At 34.4% G+C, this 20398-nt stretch overlaps 1 protein-coding gene across 9 annotated transcripts in view; it reads right to left on the bottom strand.

The window, feature by feature from the left end:
• The window catches only part of RALGAPA1 (Ral GTPase activating protein catalytic subunit alpha 1), a 212502-nt gene that overhangs the window by 14306 nt on the left and 177798 nt on the right, over window positions 1–20398 (bottom strand). For all 9 annotated transcript variants that reach the window (XM_043489272.1, XM_043489274.1, XM_043489277.1 and 6 more), the window contains 2 exons: window positions 14659–14817; window positions 13233–13360 (listed from right to left, as the gene is read on the bottom strand). In XM_043489272.1, coding sequence (XP_043345207.1) covers window positions 13233–13360; window positions 14659–14817 — 287 coding nt within the window. The remainder of the gene's footprint in view (window positions 1–13232; window positions 13361–14658; window positions 14818–20398) is intronic.

The raw sequence follows: 20398 nt of genomic DNA, 5'->3' as shown, positions 1-20398 counted from the left end.
GAACTGCTAACGAATGTACAGTGTGCAGTGGTGGTTCAAGAAGTTTTGCAAAGGAGACGCGAGGCCTGAAGGTGAGGAGTGTAGTGGCTGGCCATCTGAAGTTGACAATGATCATTTGAGAGAGACCATTGAAGCTGGTCCTATTACAACTACATGAGAAGCTGCGGAAGAACTCAACATCAACCATTCTATGGTCTTTCGGCATTTGAAGCAAATTGGAAAGATGAAAAAGTTAGATAAGTGGGTGCCTCAGGAGTTGACCAGAAATAAAAACATTGTTTCGAAGTGCTGTCTTCTCTTATTCTATGCAACAATAATGAAGCATTTCTTGATCAGACTGTGACATGCAACAAAAAGTGGATTTTATACAACTGGCAATGCCCAACTTAGTGTGGTGAGACCAAGAAGCAGCTCCAAAACACTTCCCAAAGCAAAACTTGCACCAAAAAAAGGTCATGGTCACTGGTGGTCTGCTGCCCATCTGATCCACTACAGCTTTCTGAATCCCAGTGAAGCCATTATAACTGAGAAGTATGCTCAGCAAATCAATGAGATGCACTAAAAACTGCAACAACTGCAGCCAGCACCGATCAACAGAAAGGGCCCAATTCTCCATGACAACGCCCAAGCGTGTGTCACACCACCGGCGCTTCAAAAGTTGAATGAATTGGGCCATTAAGTTTTGCCTCATCCGCCATATTCACCTGACCTCTTACCAACAACCACTTCAAGAATCTCTACAGTTTCTTGCAGGGAAAATGCTTCCACAACCAGCAAAATGCAGAGAAATTCTTTCCAGGAGTTCATCGAATCCCCAAAAAACAGATTTTTATGCTATAGGAATAAACCAACTTATTTCTTATTAGTAAAAAATGTGGATTGTAATGGTTTTTATTTTGACTAATAAAGATCTGTTTGAGCCTAGCTATAATGATTTAAAATTCACAGTCAGAAACCACAATTATGTTTGCACCAACCTAATAAATAGCAAGTGTTGTCTCCATGTGGACACTTTTCAGTATCAGTTTAAGAAATATACATGCATTCATTTGCAAGAATGCTTTGATAAAACTTGTCTATGGCACGTACAAGAGGAACTTCTGAGTTATTCTGAGAAAATTGATTTCTCATGAGAAAAAAGAATATGAAGAAAAGAGATGGTAAACAGTTAATTAGTGCCACTTATTTCAACTTTACTAATGTATAGGAAAAACAGACAAAAGGTAATATTTTTACCACCTGAGCCACCAGGGAAGTCCTTAAAAGGTAATATTTTTTAAAAGGTAGATTTGGTTTTAAAGAAGCAACCACCTTTCATTCTCCACAATAATTTTCTTAATAATACAGTGTAGTCAGGGGATTTATACGTCCAATGTAATTTGTGACTAGTTTCAAAGAAATTGAAATTTGTGTATATGTATGTGTTTATATATGTATATATGTGTACACATGTAGTACGTAAGAACGAATATAAAGTATAACTTTTCATAAAAAGGTGTTAATGAAAATTATAAGCAGACATCAAAGGCCTATCATTGCCTAACTAATAGCCTCTTAAATTCAAGTTTAATGCTTTCTTTCCAAAACAAACAAAAACCCTACTGACTCCTTTTTGAGCAAAGGCGAAGTATGAAGTGTCTGTATCTGTGCTCGACAGCACAGCCTCAGAGATTCAAGGCCCATTCTGAAATTCCTAATTCAGTTAGCACCTGCCCACATTCACATGAATGTGCTTTCTTTGCTGCTTTACCAGTTAGGAATTTCGTCTGCCTTCTCTCTATAGAAAATTCCAAGAATAGTAATTGCAGGAAGAGAAAGACTTTTGCATAGTGACTTAAAATTTTTTTGCGACTACCACCTACATTATTTACAAAGTTTGCGAGATGGTTGGTAGCTTGATATTGACTCTGGTGCGAGTCTTCACATCATGGAACTCAGTAAATGCCATGAATCGAGGCCTCTTCCTGCTCTCCAGAGCCAGCTGTTAGGCACCAAGTGTGCCTCTTTCTTCATGCCTGTTCTTCTAATAAGCTAGTGGGAGACTAATGTCTGAGGGTGGAGGCCACGCCTTTTTATCTTAATGTCTCCAGCACCTAGCACAAGACCCAGCAGTATGCCTTGACTGTCTATAAACTATAGAAGGAATGAATAAAGTTAGTTTGATAATTGATTAGGAGCCTGCGGACTTCCCTGGTGGCTCAGATGGTAAAGTGTTTGCCTACAATGCGGGAGACACGGGTTCAATCCCTGGGTTGGGAAGATACCCTGGAGAAGGAAATGGCAACCCACTCCAGTGTTTCTGGCTGAAAAACCCCATGGACGGAGGAGGCTGGTAGGCTACAGTCCATGGGGTCGTGAAAAGTAAGACATGACTGAGCGACTTCACTTATGCAGAGAACCTGCTTCCTCTAATCCCAATTAGGCTCTCCAGAGACAAACCCCCTTGGGGCAAATATAGTTGGGACCTTCCTAGGATTGAATTTAGAGACAGTTTGAATCTTACTTACAAGGAAGAGTTTGGTTACTCCTATCCTTGAGCCAGCCGACCTTTTCTGAAAGAAGTGAGTAAAGCACCATGTATACCTATGTAAGGTGTAACATTAAAAGAAAGCTGATATTAACATAAAATAATTGCCTATAGAAGAAATGCCATAATGTTCAACATAATCACAACTCATTACAATTTAGCACTGAAATAAACATTTTGTGCCATTGGTTGGGATTTTTTTTTTAAGAAATTAAAAATTTTTTCATCAATTCTACTTCTTATCATTCAAGTGGCCATCTGCAATGAAGGGAGAAAAGGGAAGAAACTGGGACTATCTCTATAGATAAAATCAAATGAAAGGTATTTTCAAAATCATTTTAGGCAGTTATCCAAAACTGCTCTGTACACCGTTAAGAAGAGAGGTAAAAATATCCTTGAAAAAAATACTTGGGAATTTAAATATTTAAGGTTTTAAAAAGGCAATCTTGAGAGGACTGATCCTAAGGCATGATTTATAGAGAATATTTTAGGACAAGTCAGAACTTGAGGAAGGATACAATAAAGATCTACCAACATTAATTTCAGGAAACTCAGCAAAATGCTTATTCAACAATAAGCTTTGCCTTGAAGGAGAATATAAAGATTTGCTCAGAAAAACAAAGCTGTTGACTGATTGGTAGAGTTGGGACTAGAACCCTGATCATTTAAGAGTCCAGTGCTCTTTCTACAATCTCAATGGTATGAATTTTAGATGGAAAAAAAAAAGTATAAAAGGCATTTTAATCAGCTCAGGGATGACACAATGACTATTAGCTTAACTTCTAAGATTGGCAGTTTTCAAAAAATGTTTGTTTATATAGTTGAATCTCAAATGTAGTATAGTAAAAATCTATAGCATGATCTAAAAAATGAGAAAATAAACCACATTTGGCTTTTCAGTTCTAAAAGGCCACAAAATATTTTCAAACATTCTGAAGCAGTATCATTATAGGATCTTGAAAACATAATGGAAAATTAAAATTTTATTGAGATATAGTATATAGGTAGATACATTTTGTAAGTACAACTCAAGGATCTCATGACTATTATTATCAGGAGTAAAGTGGCATACTTTCCTGAAATATACAGGGCAATCAAGTATCCCATAGACTAAAAGGCACTACTCCTTTATAAAAGTAAGCTATATTGCTTACTTTATAAAGATCTAGTAAATTAACACTCCATTTCTTTCCTACGGCAACTAATTTCTTTAAGAAACATGGAGTCTAGTTCATATGCAGTAAAAATAAAATTCTCCTCCATAAACAGTATGAATCTTAGAATTATTTAACAGAAATTCTGAAAATCCACAACAGGTTATGACAAATAATTGTGTATGATTTTTATGATGTCTAATATTGATGAAATTCTTTAGTAGTTGATACTATCTACACCATGAAGCAAAAGCTGTGATTTGTCAGAGTAGACAAAGCTGGGCTTTAATCCATCCTTTTAACCATACTGCCAAGTCTATATTGTTTTCACTGCGTCTCAATTAGGAGACAGGCAAGACACCTGGTACTTCTTTCTCTAAGTCCCATGGGCTGCCAGATGACTCAAAATCCATAACAGGTGCTAAGGCACTGTGAGGAGAGTCCTGTTATTGAAAGCTGGAGTTGTATAAAATTTGGACCATATATAATTGCTCATAAATCAGTCAATTATTAAATGAAAACATTAAGTAAAAAGTTGATAAACCCAATTCTATATAACAAAATATATGTAAACACACTTAAAAAGATTAACCTTAAATAAATAGGATTAAAAATTTAAACCTACCTAAAGGTTCTGAAAATCCTTCCTGATTTAGTAATCCAATAATCATTGGCAGCTTCTAAAAAGCACTAACATCATCAAATATGTATATGTTTCACTTTCATGAAAGTTGTATAAACCAAATCATCTAAAAGAAAAACTAAGTTACTTGGATTTCAAATTTAATGAAATTAAAATTTTGTACTCTCATTCTCAGTAAGATCTGCTTGAAAATATTATCATTAAGTAATAATAAGACTTTCACAGTCACCAGAGAACTGCTTCAGAACTACTAAGTATTAAGAGTTTTTAAAATATTGGGGAAAATTAGAAACAATCACTTGTTTTTCCTTTTAGGAACAAAAGTATCAGTACATTAAGTTAAGGAAATCAATGTGTTTGGAATAAATACTAAACTTGGGTTATGTCAGAAGACTGCAAAAAAGGAAAAAAATAACTAAGTGAAATTTTACAGTGTACAATTACTTAAGTGTTATCTCTACCTAAATGTGCACTAACTTAATTAAGATTCTGTTTAAATGCTATAATTATTGGGAGTACAAAAAGTGATTTATTATCATGGTAAATAGTTACAGGGTACAGCAAACCATCATTTAAGAAAGTGTCATAGAATCTATGATAAACAATATATTGGCTTAAACTAATGCACTATATGCCCCCAGGGAATAATAGGCTCAGAGACAGGACTTTAACATTAAAATCTACCCATTAATCTTGACTTAACTATAATCTATTCTGTAGTAAAAGAAAAAATGGGTATTCAATGAATTACTGTTTTTGAAATATTGCACTGGGTGCTCATTTACTAAAATAATTTAAGCGGATATGAGAGATGGAATACTAGTTAAATTTTACAGAATGTTACTAATTTTATAAAACATGCATTTGATTTTCCCTCAGTTTAGCAAGAACATCAAAATTTTAAAAATCTATAGACTGAAAAACTTTTCTTAAAATAACTCTCCCTGATCCTTTGAAAGGACACGTTGCATAAATTACAAAACTGCAGTATAATTTAGTCAACTTAATTTCTGTTGAAAAAAAAGAATCATCTATGGAAATATATTGTGGGGTCAGGATCTTGGGGGCTGAAATAAGCTTTTAATATTTTTTTAAGTTGTAGATCATTGTTTTTATGCATGAGAACCTCCAACTGCTTGATTAGACTGACCAGAAGAAAATGGAAAGACCTAGAGTGGTGTTTATACAAATACTACAGCATACACTGCCTCACTTTTAAAGAAGGTATCCAAAACAGAATTCAAGGAGAGAAAGACAATCATGAGTGACTGAAACAGGCATCACCTACTCATTTAAATGATAAATCTAGTCTCTAACCTTAAGATTTGCTTAGTGGATTATTTTATTGCGACTGTTACACATAAAATTGATTCATATTTCTGTATCAGTATAGCTTATATATATTCAGATGATATTCGGGAATTGTTAAAGCACACAGTAAAGGAAATTAAGCCAAACTTGTTTCTAATCTTACGTGATGTATAAACTTTGGTGGTTTTTACCCACTTTCCCTTATTTTAAATTTCTATCAAGATTACAAAACATTATTTTCATTTCATTTAAACATAGAAACATCATAAAGGAAAACTGACTTTTGCTCTGCTATAATCTCAAGGGCTGTTGAGAATTACTACAGGTGGTTGCTTAAATGTATTTATTTGCTTTCTTTTTGATAGCAGGTATGTGCTAAAGAAAAATCAACACCTTTATCAAGAGAGAATAAGTAAATGCAGAAACATCAGTTCCACAACAGCTATTTTTGCTGCTTCTCTTTTTCTCAACAGCAATTAGTAAAGCAACCCCTTCCCCTCCTCCCTAGTGCCCTCAAGCTGTTCAGAGCAGTTTGCAACTCGACAATGGTACCATTGTGAATGCTCTCTGGGCTTCCTTCCCACAGAGAGTTAAATGGGCAGTTCCTGCTGTCCATGATTGGTGTCCAGTGAAATAATACTCAAGAGCCAGGTTTTATCAGCTTCACGCCAAAGAAGTGAAGCCAGGGAACCCAAGCCTTCATATCATACTGGACCATATGCCAACCCTGATGGCCCCAAAGGTTTATCACTAAGAATCAGGATCCATCATGTCCCTTGTGAAATTTCACTTCACATACCTTATGTGAAATGCAAAGCTTCACTAAAAACCAAACCTTCTTTACAATTGGCATGAACAGATGGACGGTAACAGTGGTTTGGCAAGCAAAAGTTAAGATTTAAATAGGCTGTATTCTAGTGTTTGAGAGGAAAGGCGGTTAGAAGAAAATGAGGAGATCTGTGATCCATAGTTTAATTTTAATTCCATTATTGAGTTATTAAAAATTCAACAGCAAAATTCCTTATATTTAGTAAAAAAGGAAATTAACGGATTAAAAGCACTGCAATTCCTTCATTAAACAAGGTTAGAGTAATTTCAGCTTTACATCCTTCATTCTTTGCTCTCTGAAATCCTCAAATAGCATCTGAATCTACGACTATTTTTTATATTTAAAAAAAGACTAGAATAAAACTTACACATTATGTAGTAGGTATACTTAATAACAACAGAGGCACACTAGTGCATCTTTGTCGCTAATATCAACAACATAAGGGTTTAATAGAGAAAAAGTTCCTTTCTAGCATAGGTCAGAAGTTAGTAAAGATACAGAAGTAGAGAAACTTCAAGTTTTGTTGTTTTTAGGGAAAAGTTGGACAATCACCTGAGAGTTTTCTATTTTCTTTCTGGTATACTATGATATAACCCAACTATCTAGATTGGACCATATGTGGACCATACTGTCATGCTGGATGTGACAAAACAGGTAAGATGTTGGTAGTGCTTTCTTTTCCTATCAGAAAAGGATAAAAATACTTCATCTGTCAACAACATGTTACAGTATAATAGTATGTAAAAGCACATTTTCTGAGCTCTTGCTACATGGCAGACAGGCTGCTTAGTGCTTCATATGGATAATCTCATTTAATCCTTACAACATTCCTGAGTTTGGTACTCTTTTTACAGATTAAATAAAAATCAGACGTAAAGACAGGGACACACTTAACAGACACTTCTGGACTCTGAAGCCCATGCTGATTTCCGAACAGTCAGCTGCCACACTGTAAAGAATAATTAATTTATAATTAAGGACTTAACTAAGGATAGTCTGCATTTATCAATATTATCTTCTGAGGAAATGATCTACAAAAGACAGTAGATATATAAATTTATGTAATTTCTCAATAAACTCACTTTCTTCTAACATGAAATGGCAGCAATATTGATGGGCCTCCCTAAGAGGTTTTATAATGTTCTATCGTAATGAATGGCAAACTGCATTAGCAGAGCCAATCAATTACATTTCATTTCGTTTTGGCTCTTATACTTTTGCAACAGGTTCTTTACATTTGAGTAGCAGAACTGCAGGGATAACAAACTGTGACTAATTGAAGAATGATCATTGACTTCTGGTAATTTGTCTGATAAAGTTAAACAGAAACCCAATTCTGGCATTTACGAAAAAAGTCAAATCTAAACAGATTAGAAGAAATCAAATAATATTGGTTTGGTAGGGAAGAATATTAAATCTAGGAGGAAAGTGTTTTTTTAAAGACAACCATGTAGTTTCATAATATCCCTTACAATGTATATTTCAGAATATTACATATGTATTATACACATATATACATAAAATATAAATGACAAGGATTATAACAGACATGTTCCATTCCACCTACTCACATCTCACCTTTGAGGCCCAGGTTTTCTACACATTCTTCCCTAGTTTTCCGACTCCAAAGTAATGATTTTTTCCCTCAGGACTCCCATAGCATTTTATCTACAACCTGACTGTGACACGTTTTACCTTGTGTAATTTCTAGTGTACATATATATTATCTCTCCTATTAAATTATAAACTTATAGAAGAGATTACCATCTGATTTGTCTTTGCATTTCTCTCAAAATCTTTACCATTACAATATAAGTGATCAATAAATATTTTTGATAGAAGAAAAATAGTACAGTTCTTCTTACCTGGTGGTGGTTAAACTAATTATTCATCATATTTAAGACTTATAAACTTTTTTCAAATTATATCTTGGAGTAAGAAAGGTTAAGAAGAAAACTTAAGAAAACTAAGACATGGGAGATGGTTAATTTTATGTCAACTTGGCTAGGCCATGGTACCCAGTTTTTGGTTAAGTACCAGCTTAGATGTTGCTCTGAAGGTAATTTTTTGGTGTGATTACCATCTCTACCCTAACTCCCACAGATTTCAGACTTGCCAGTACCCATAACCATGTGAGTCAATTCCTTAAAATCAACCTCTCTCTACATATATACTTAAGAACATGCATCCTACTGATTGTTTCTCTGAGAACCCAAATACAATATGATTATATACTGTAACTTCTGAAAATTTTCTATGTATAATAAATCTCACATTAAAAAAGAAAAATAGGATGTATATAATATCAACATATTTAACACATACAGTCATAATGTCTCTGGGGTCAAAACAAATAATTAAAAATTTTTATTTAAGAAAAAGCCACGATACGACTTTTGATCATGAAATTAATGTTTTAGAATTATTTTCTCACTACAAAAAAGTCAAAAACAATGAAAAAAAAAAACCCCAAACCCCACACCAAAACACACATACACTCTTTCAACAGGTAACTACTAAATGATGGCTAAACATCATCCTGAAATAGTCCTCAGATCCAATGCTTAACCAGAATGTGCCTACTCTTCATCCCCAGTGATGCATTTCAATTCTAACTGCATGATCAAACCAACAAATTGAGCTTGAGACAAAAAAAAAAAAAAGAAAAACCTGGCTGACAAAGTCAGAGGTTGTAAGGAAATGCTTTTCAAGTACAAGTAATGCAAGAAATGACAAGTGAAGTGAAGGGGAGGTTTCAAAGCTTGAAAGACAGTCATCAATACTGACAGATTACTGTAATTCTGGCTGCCAGCATGATCGATTTGGGCAGCATATGACAATCAATATTGTCCTCATTTAGTGAACAGCATTAGATTCATAGATACAGAAGATGTTCCTAGGATAAAATTTAAGCTGTATTTAATGATCATAAATAGCACAATTTATGCTGTGGAATCTTGGTGGGTACTTTTATTGGGCATAAAATAACTGACACAGCAGTTCAATTATCCAAATATAATTGAGTTTATTACATATTCTTTTACTCCTTCATTTCTCTTATGAGGATTAAAATAGAACCTGATGGTTTTCAAAGCCTATTGCTATCTCAATTTTTATTGTAATTTCTCATAAGCTTTATTGATCTGTTTTAGAATACATGATTTTTTTCCTTAATGTGAGCTTATCTGAATTTGTCAAAACTACATATTTAAAATTTTATTATTTCTGAAATATTTGATATTTAAAATGAAAGGACATCTATATTTTAGTATCTTAAAATGAAACCATCTAGTTGTAATTTATTATGTAAACTTTCACTTAAAAATCAAGTAATCTACCTATATTGTCAATTCCCTCAATATTTAAAATTAATATACACCTTTGTGAAAAGAGAGTAGTTCTTCAGATTAGCAAAGGCTAAGAGTATCTCTACTATATACTTAAATAGTATGGGGAAACAACTTCTATACAGCTTCTAAATTCAAGCTTCCAAGTCAAGAAAAACTTGTTTGATCTAATATTTTTACTGATTGTTGCTGAAGTGTTTTTCCTGATAGAAGTTCCTCACATCTGCTGTGTTCATGTTTACCGTTTTCATCTTAAATTCTCTCTTCATCTTAGAATTTTCTCCAGTGTGGTATCTATTAATGTCTCAGCAAGATTAACTATAAGAACTTCATGAAACAAGCCTGAAAATCCAATTCAATCAATTAACTGACCAACCAACCAAATATAAAAACCCAATTAGGCAATTCCTTGCTGTTGGGTAGAGTTGTTTTATATTGACTGGAATCTTTACACATAACAGAATTAATGATGGCACAAAATAATGTACCTTATTTCATTTACTAGGCGCATCTAAAATTCATTATCTCATTTATTCTTTGCCACAATTCTGAGATGGGTATTAGCATGTTTTTTATTAAAGATGAAGAAAGTTAGGGTTAGAGATTCTGGGACTTGACTATGATCACAAGGCAGACCTCAGGTTAAAATCAATGTTTCTAACAGCAAATCCAGCTATTATACCTCTAGTGTAACATGCAAATCTGAAATAGTCCTCAAGAGGTGCAGGTAAAGGAAATTAAGTCATATCCTCACTTTTCATTGGTATACTTGAACTACTTGGTAAGATGTGCATCTTACATGCTGTTTGTCTCTCAGGCCAGAAACTGTGTTAGTTCAATAAATTGAGTTCCTATTGACACAAGAGGCAAGTAGAGGTTTGTATTACACTCTAATCTCACTCTCATCACTTTCCCGAAAGATTTAAAGCATTCTTAAAAGCTTTTGCACAATGAAGGAAACTATAAGGTGAAAAGCCAGCCCTCAGAATAGGAGAAAATAATAGCAAATTAAACAACTGACAAAGAATTAATTTCCAAAATACAACACACATTTCTCCAAAGAAGACATACGGATGGCTAATAAACACATGAAAAGATGCTCAACACTGCTCATTATCAGAGAAATGCAAATCAAAACCACACTGAGTTATCACCCCACACCAGTCAGAATGGCCATCATCAAAAAGTCTACAAACAATAAATGCTAGAGAGGATATGGAGAAAAGGGAACCGTCTTACACACTTGGTGGGAATGCAAACTGGTACAGCCACTATGGAGAAGAGTGTGGAGATTCCTTAAAAACGGAACGGAACTGCCATATGATCTAGCAATCCCACTGCTGGGCATATACCCTGAGGAAACCAGAATTGAAAGAGACACATGTACCCCAATGTTCACTGCAGCACTCTTTACAATAGCTAGGACATGGAAGCAATCTAGATGTCCATCAAGAGATGAACGGATAAGAAGTTGTGGTACATATACATAACGGAATATAACTAGCCTATAAAAAGGAACACATCTAATGAGGTGGACAAACCTGGAGCCTATTATACAGAGTGAAATCAGTCAGAAAGAGAAAGGCAAATACTGTATATTAACACATATATATGGAATTTAGAAAGATGGCACTGACGACTCTACATGTAGCACAGCAAAGGACACGCAGACTCTGGGACTCAGTGGGAGAAGGTGAGGGTGGTATGATTTGAGAGAATAGCACTGAAACATGTATATTACCATATGTAAAACAGACGGCCAGTGCAAGTTCGAATCATGAAGCAGGGTACCTGAAGCTGGTGCTCTGGGACAACCCAGAGGGTTAGGGAGGGGAGAAAGCAGGGAGGGGGGTTCAAGATGGAGTACACATGTATACCTGTGGCTGATTCATGTCAATGTATGGCAAAAACCATCACAATACTGTAAAATAATTATCCTCCAATTAATATTAAAAAAAAAGATTTAAGGCATTCTTTCTACTGTGTCTTAAATGAAATGATGGAAAACACTAACCTCAGGACAAACATCAGGATCAGGGGAACTATAAAGAGGCAAAGGTCAGAAGGACATCAATTGAAGTAGAGCTGACAAGGTGGACAAAATTAGTTTATGCAGACAAAATTAGTTTATGCATAATAAGCTTTCTAGATATATTCAGGAAATAATAAACTGAATCTTTACATTTCATAACAATGACCACTTTAAATCTGAGTTTTCAACTAGAAGTAAATGAAGATGTAACCACTACAAATAAGAAATGCTATATAAATGTCACTAAGCTTAATTAATCAATGTAACACGTCAGAATCTACCTGTAATTCTATTCCACACAGTCAGAATACATGAGAAATTACACAGAAATCAGGTTACTTAAGTCAATGTTCCTTAAAAGAAGAAAACATATGCTGCTGCTGCTAAGTCACGTCAGTCGTGTCCAACTCTGTGTGACCCCATAGACGGCAGCCCACCAGGCTCTCGTCCCTGGGATATGCTGTAGACTTATGATAAATCTATTTTATGTGCAATAGGATATTTTAAAAAGCCCTCCTTGTAAAGCTTAACATCTATAGTTTATTATGTAGAAGAAAAATAATTGAAATGTTTTTAACCATATAGAAAAAGTATACGAAGACACAAATCCACTTTACGAAGGAGTAACAAAACAATTTAAATTTTAAAACTGTGTGCATATTTCGTCCCAGGCAGTGCTCTAAGAGTTTTACACATATTGACTGATTCAGTTCTTGTAACATTATAGGCTAGATATTATTATCATTCTTCACTTTATGGATAAGGAAATGAGACTCAGAGAAGGTAAATAACTTGCCCAAAGCTGCAGAACTAAGGAAGAGGTGACCAGTATTTGAGTCCAGGCAATCTGGCTCCAGAAGTCATGTTCTAAAACACTCCATGTCCTCTCATACTCCCATGTTTCTGTTCCCTCTGCTTGGAATACTCTTCTTAATCTCATCTACCTGATTAACTCATTCATCCTTCAAGACTGGGTCAATCCTTATATTCTCAGAAGTGTTTGCTGATATACCACCATCCCTTCCAGCTGAGAGGCTCCTTGTTATAATAACTTGCAGAACATTCCGTGCCTAACACTTATTACAGTGTAGATACTGAAAACAATATATTTCCTCAACTAGACTGAGTACTTTGCAATGACTGTTTTGGTTATCTCTGCACATCCAGATTAGCAGAACACCTAGTATACAATGGGGCTCTGATTAATTAACCAAAAGACAAGTACTGACTACAACTGTATAAAAGAAAATACCATAATTGTTTAAACACTGGGTAGGAACTCCATCATCTATATGTCAATAAACAAAAACTCCATAGGTCTTAGCAAATTAGAAGAAGTTACCTTGGAAAGTGGAAAACAACTGTTAAACCAACTGTTAAAAAGGATACAAGTTTTGATACAATGGAATCAGCGATTTCAGAGCACGGCTTGCATTTATAGCTGTTGCTCGAACCATAATAGGTAGGACCTTTCCATTCACAATAGCACCATCAAAGAGTGGACCAAAGAAGGGAACCTGATTGAGAAATTAGAATAATTTAACAATTCAAACTGGAAAAAGGCTTTAAATAACAACAATCAAAACAGTTTGCATATAAAAAAATCTTTCTGCTTCCTCTTTAGTTCTTCCTTTAGTAGAAATGCTGTTCAAATTTTCTGCTGTGATGGGTCATTCATACTAGGACAACAAACAGAACAAAAAATGCCGAAGGTCTACAGGGGTTCCATTCAAAAGAATTATGTGCTTCATGTAACTGATTAAACAACTTATACTACCTGCCAATTTTCCAATTTTTGTAGCCTCAATTGTACACAAAAATCCAACATTTCAAGTTACTTTATTATTTTCATGCAATGCCAGCTTTACCAATGAACCTAAAACACTATTTTTTATTATATGGTTTATTAGAAAAAGATCTATGTCACTATTATCAGATAACTGATATTTTCAAAAGTATTCCATTTGAATATGGCTAGTACAAATGGCAGCTAAAGGCAAAGACATGAGCTATGGATAATACAATAAATATTTTATGTTTTGTGGCCACATGTTGTCTCTGCTGTATATTCTTCTTCAATTTTTCAAATGAGAAAAACCCATTTAAAATGTAACATTCTTAGTTTGTTGGGTATACGAAAACAACAGGGAACAGGCCATCATTCGCTGACCTCTCATTAGATGAATCCTAAAAAAATCTGGCCATAAGCCATTGCTTCACACATGGGAAACAATCCACTTCAAGAAGATTCATGATCAACAGTCAAAAACTAGTTTTTCCATAAACAAAACGTACTCAAAAAAAAAAAAAAGACACCAAAATACTGCCAAACTTTTATTCTTCTGAAAGAAAATACTTCTGCAGTTGTTTCAGCCCTATAAGACATTCAACTAGAACTACTTGCTTTTTTTAAACTTTGTAGAATTCTCACTTAAGTGACATAACTAAATAATCATGTAATCTTAACAAAATATATCAACTAAAAATATAGGAATCATACTGTTCTAAAAGGGAATGATTACCGAGTGTTTTAGGAAGCTCTAAATCATCCTGTTAATAAAGGTAAATCTTTTTGTGAGCTTGGTGAAAGGTACTTCCACTCTGGCACTACCTGGCCTTGTCCCATTCAAGTACAGGTTCTGTCTTTCCTGTTTTAGCTCCTTCTGAACTAGACTTGGACAATTCTACATAGCTTTTAGAGTCTGTGTCTCATCTACCTCTCCATTTTTACATAGCCTAATTCATCTGAGAGAAACTCACAAATCCACATAGAACTCAAAATATTTTATTAAAATGTAAGATAAAGAATTCTTACCTCTGGTTTTTTCATTATCTGGATGCTGAACATGTGGTTTTTCATTGGGTATATTACAATAAGAACATCACCAAATTCTGTAGGAATAATTCCTCTCCTGTAGTCTCTAGTATGCTCTGACCAAACAATGTGCACTTCATCATTTCCTAAATGTCTCAACTGGAAAAACCAAGAAAATAGTTCATAGTGCTTGAGAAAAGCCCTGTGAGTATTGTCATACAGCTACAGACAACATACTATAAAAAGATTAAAAGGGAAAGAAATTTTAAAAATATTTTTAAAACTTCATCTGACCATTTTTCACAACATGCAAAACACAAACACTCAAAAAGATGTTAGGAGATGCTGCAGAAGACCAGATAATTTTCAACTGTCTACAGTCAATGGGAAACAGAGAAATTAGATTAAAAAAGGTTCACATACAGTCCACTCTTCTTAACCAGCAATTGTACCAATTTTCCACTACCAAACCTTTTCAAAATTGTTTAAAATAGTGTTTTAAAAAGTGACTGATTTAAGCCTGTTCTTTTTTTCTGACCACTCTCTGGAAGTGCTAATGACTCAAAGTGAAAGGGACTAAAGGAGGCAACAGGAAGAGAAGTAAAAGAAGTAAATAATTCATAAATTACCTTAGGAGTAAGAGAAAGTTGATTATACTTGGCTTAACAAATTTATTTCCAGGTTTTCTTTGCCTATGAGGATGTTTTTGGCAATGAGAGTTAACATTGTGTTGATTAAAATTATGAAAAGTATCTAGAAGTTAGATTTCTATTAAGTTATTAGAAAAATTAACTTAATATCCATCAGTACTGAGTTTTCTTCAAGGAAATATGTTTAAACATGTATTTTAATATACAGTTTGGTTATCTTGGTACATTTATTGATTCTGCCACTGCAAACATTTGAGTCCATTATTGGTGCCTATCTCACAGGTTTTTCTATTACCTTCAGATAACCTGAGATACAGTAGACAGAAATGTGTGGAAGAGAAAATTAGGGTAAGTGTTGTCAATATTCTTAGTATGAGCTAAAATACAGGCAATTTCTGTTTTTGAAATAGCGATTTATTTTGGCTTACTTACTACACAGCAGGATTACAAACGTGTGATTCAAACAAAGAAAGGAATTAAGTCCAGTTAATAAAAACTTCTCTTCTGTCATCCTTTAACCCTGGAGTTCTTAATCTGGGTTCAAGGGAATCTATGTTTTTGCAAATTCTATGTATTTTTCTGAGAAGAGTCTATCATACAGGACTAGGTAACAAAAAAAGCCAAGAACCAATGTTCTAGTGGTTCTTAAAAGTCCCCAACACCAGTCTATCTAGAAAATCCTAATCACTATGAATAAAATTAAGTGTGTGAAAACACAAGGTAAATCCCTGAACTTTAAAATTTATATTCCTAAGTAAGAAACATCCTCTCTTCTTTGATGGATTATAAGATAGTGCCAGCTATTACTCTAAAGACAGTGCCTAGCTAAATCTATAGAGCAGAATTTATTATTTTAGAAATATAAAGATTTTTATTTTCTTTTAAAGAAGACTTTAAGGTTTAAGTGGATTAAAGTTTCTTTTTGGAAAACATAATTGTGCTTATTGCCCTAAATACATGATGATAGACCTCAAATGTCAAAACAATGTTTATTTCAAGTTTTAATTATCATTATTTACAACATACACACACACACACACACCTTGAATGATATAAATGCACAGCTTGGGCTTTGTGACATTTTTAAAAACCAAAAAAGATTACACAACTCAGAAAAGCCATGGCTCTATAATTTCATTTTTTAATCAAAATACTTTAAAAATATCCTTCCTATACAGCCATCCCCATGTGTCAGCTTCCCTAATAGGTTTATGTTAACTGAATACAAAAGAAATGTGAAATAAATTTAACCAGGAGGGATGATCCAATCTAATTTTGATACATTAATGTCATATGCTGTACATGTTACAATAGCAGCCAGATCTAATACTAAGCTCCAGGCTACACTGAGATTTCCAAATGGCAGATTGTTCTAAGTGATATCAAGTATAATTGAAGTAATAAACGATAGTAAAAGCTGAGCACACTGTCAGGAAGAATTTAAGTATTTACTTTTTAAAATTAAATGAGTTAGGTTAGGAAAGACAAGACAACTGAAATAATGCAGGTCTCAATTTACAGAAAATTCCTTTTATTTATCTGCTACATTAACCCTTGAACTCTTGCCAAAGCTATCTATAATTTCTAGTGCCCACTTATCTAAAGAAATGAGAGAAAAGGGCAACTGTAGTTTTATTTCATAATGAAAGTTTGTCTTCAAATATCTACCACAGAGTATTAAAAGTCTGTTATGGAAGTTTAACAGAAAAGAATAATATCTTTTTACAAAAACACTGTAATGCAGGTATTTGTGGCATAGGACCATGCACGTGACAAAGTCATTCAAAACATGTTGAATCATTTTAACGAAAAAGCTTCAAGAACATCCCTTATCATTTATGTCCAAATGCTAAAAAAGTAATTATTTTATACTGTTATATTGAGGCATGTTTTTATATCTTTGTCTTTAAAAATCTGTTATATAAAATTAACTAAATTACTAATTATTATTATATAATAATTAAACAAATGGAGAAACTGCTAATCACTACCATGTATCTTGGAGTTTTTAAAGACTACTGAAAATAAGAATTTTGAGTGGTTAACAGTTAATGGAAATTTCAGAAGTATGTGTGACATATTTTATATAGTATTTTATATTTTAAATTATTTTATCTATACCTTATAAGGATTTAAAGGATTGTGTGTTATGTACTGGTTTCTCTCTGGGCTTCCCAGGTGGCACAGTGGTAAAGAATCTGCCCGCCAACGCAGGAGACACAGGAGACTTCGGTTCGATCCCTGGAGGAGGAAAATGGCAACCCATTCCAGTATTCTTGCCAGGAAAATTCCATGGACAGAGGAGCCTGTCCGTGGGGTCACAAAGAATCTGACATGACTTTAGTGACTGAGCATGCATGTAATTATGTATACTGAGAAAGTTTTTCTATATACTGAAAACTCACAAAGGAATTCCCACCTGTGTATTTTTGTACCCAGATGCCAATCACTTCTGAAATAGAGTATAAGAATTCTATATATGGGATAGGTCTGTTAAAATGATTGGCAAGCAAAATATTCTTCCAAATTCACTTTGACTGCTACTGAAGTCATTTTGGAATTCAAGGTATATAACATAAGCTGCAGATTATCATTATCAATTTATGAAGACAAAATGGTTTTTTACAAACATTCATTTTTCTGGATTATTATCTCAGCTTATTGATATTTCTATTAAATTTTGGTGTGTGGAATAGAACAATATCAAATGTAGAATGTGCTCAGTCGCTCAGTTGTGTCCGATTCTTTGCGACCCCCATGGGCTCCTCTATCCATGGAACTTTCCAGGCAAGGATACTGGAGTGGGTTGCTATTTCCTGTTCCAGCGGATCTTCTAGACCGAGGGATCAAACCCGAGTTTCTTATATTTACTGTACTGGCAGGCAGATTCTTCACCACTAGTGCCACCTGTGGAAGAGAATATAAAATCTACATATGCTCCAATACAACCAGAGACTACTTCCTTTGTTCTGTACACTCAACTATTCTCTGCATTTTTACAACACTGGCTTCAACAGAAGCTGTAGTCAATTCAAACCCTTAAGACTTTTTCTTAGAAACTTTAAGTAGGTACAACTGACTACTAGAACTACAGCTCTTAATAAATTTTATCTTACCAGGTTCTGATTATCTTTAAGCCTATCAGGGTCTTTTGTTAGCATGATTCTTCTATTCAACGTGTTGGCTCTGACTTTTCTAGATTTGGGTTATCTTTAAAATCACATTTTTTTGTCTTTATTTAGATTTTGGATAAAAATGTCAAATGGGACAGATCTGGGTAGGAGCCTTACAGCAAGTCATTACAGATGTCCTTCTTAGTTAAATGAATATCCAACATTTATTAAATGTTTTCTATTCTAAGTGCTCTGTGATAATTTATTAAATGTTCACAACAACGCTATAAGGTAAGTATAATTATTATTAACCTTATCTTTATAGGTGAGGAATTGAAGCTTAAAAAGACAAAGTTATATAACTAGTGTGGCAGAGCCAGGATTGAAACCCAAGCAGGTTAGTTTCAGAAACCACACTTTAACCACCTCTATACATTGCCTCTCATTAAATAATTAATTAATTTATGTCTCTAGATATAATTACACAACCAGTCAAGAATATACTTATTGAACTATTATTAAGACCACATCTCTTCAACCTGTCCACAACAAACGACTTAGTTAAATGCTTTATACTGTCTATGGCCTTCCCTGATGTAGTAATCCTATTAAAACAAATTAAGTTAGTTTGATGTGATTTGTTATGGTGAACTCATGCTAGCTCCTAGTGATCACTACTTCATTACCTAAGTGCTCACAAACCATCTGTTTAATAATCCTATTTTGCCAGGCACTGACATGGAGCTCATGAATGTTAGTAATTTTTGTACTTGGTGGCCTGTTCCATGTCCTTTATGAAAGTCAGATGTTTGCCTATCAACAACAGTGTTTCTCATTTTCCATGATTTTCAGGAGAGATTCCAGAGTTAATTCTAGATTTCTTCAGTGAAAATCATTCATTTAGTGCTGGAGACTAAAATTCAGGTAATGTAACTGTATCATCTCTTTTACAAAATCAACTTATCCCCCAATGTCCCTATTTCTATTAAAAGCACCTAACAACTAATTATAATTATTTAGGGTCAAAACCTGAAAGTCTTCAATTTCCGTTTTCCTTATAGCACCTCTGGGCTTCTCTGGTGGCTCAGACGGTAAAGAACTGGCCTGCAATGTGGGAAACCCAGGTTCAGGAAGATCCCTTGGAGAAGGGAATGGCAGCCCACTCCAGTATTCTTACCTGGAGAATCCCATGAACAGAGGAACTTGGCGGGCTACAGTCCATGGGGTCGCAAAGTGTCGGACACAGCTACACTTATAGTATCTCTAACAAGCTCTTTATAAAAAATTTTTAAAACTATCATATTCCATTTTTGTGCTTTCCTTCCTATTGCCTCTACTGTTGCTCTACATAAGATGTAGTCATCCTAACAGCTGGACTAGTTCTTGAGTTCTTAAAAGGCCTTCCCTCTCTCTTTCTTATCTACCTTCTTTCAAACACTGGCAAATATTAAAAGCCAAATGCACTGTGAAAGTGAAAGTGTTAAATTGCTCAGGAGTGTCCCACTCTTTGTGACCCCATGAACTGTAGCCCACCAGATTCTCCTGTCCATGGAATTCTCCAGGCAAGAATACTGGAGTGGGTAGCCATTCCCTTCTCCAGGGACTGAACCTGGGTCTCCTGCATTGGCAGGCAGATTCTTTACTGTCTGAGCCACCACGGAAGCACTGTACCAGCTACTGGAGATACAACAGGGAGGAAAAACAGACGTGTTTTCTACTCTCACAAAGCTTTAGGAGCAGTGGAGTGAAAGTAAAAGATGATTCCATTAATGAACAATTAACAGTATAGACAATGATACAAATATACCTCTCTGAATGCAAATAACAAAGACAACTGAACTATAATGGCATTTGAAGAATGCATAGACGATAATTAAGTTAAGGCAGTTACTTCAGGGGATTAGTGGTATATGTGTAGAAACTGAAACTGAGTTAATACTGTCCCAAGCCCTTCCTTCTTTGCCCCTCATTTTCATA

This window comes from Cervus canadensis, chromosome 17 (genome assembly GCF_019320065.1).
Source record: "Cervus canadensis isolate Bull #8, Minnesota chromosome 17, ASM1932006v1, whole genome shotgun sequence".
Lineage (NCBI taxonomy): Eukaryota > Metazoa > Chordata > Mammalia > Artiodactyla > Cervidae > Cervus > Cervus canadensis.
This window is presented reverse-complemented; position numbering and strand designations above follow the sequence as displayed.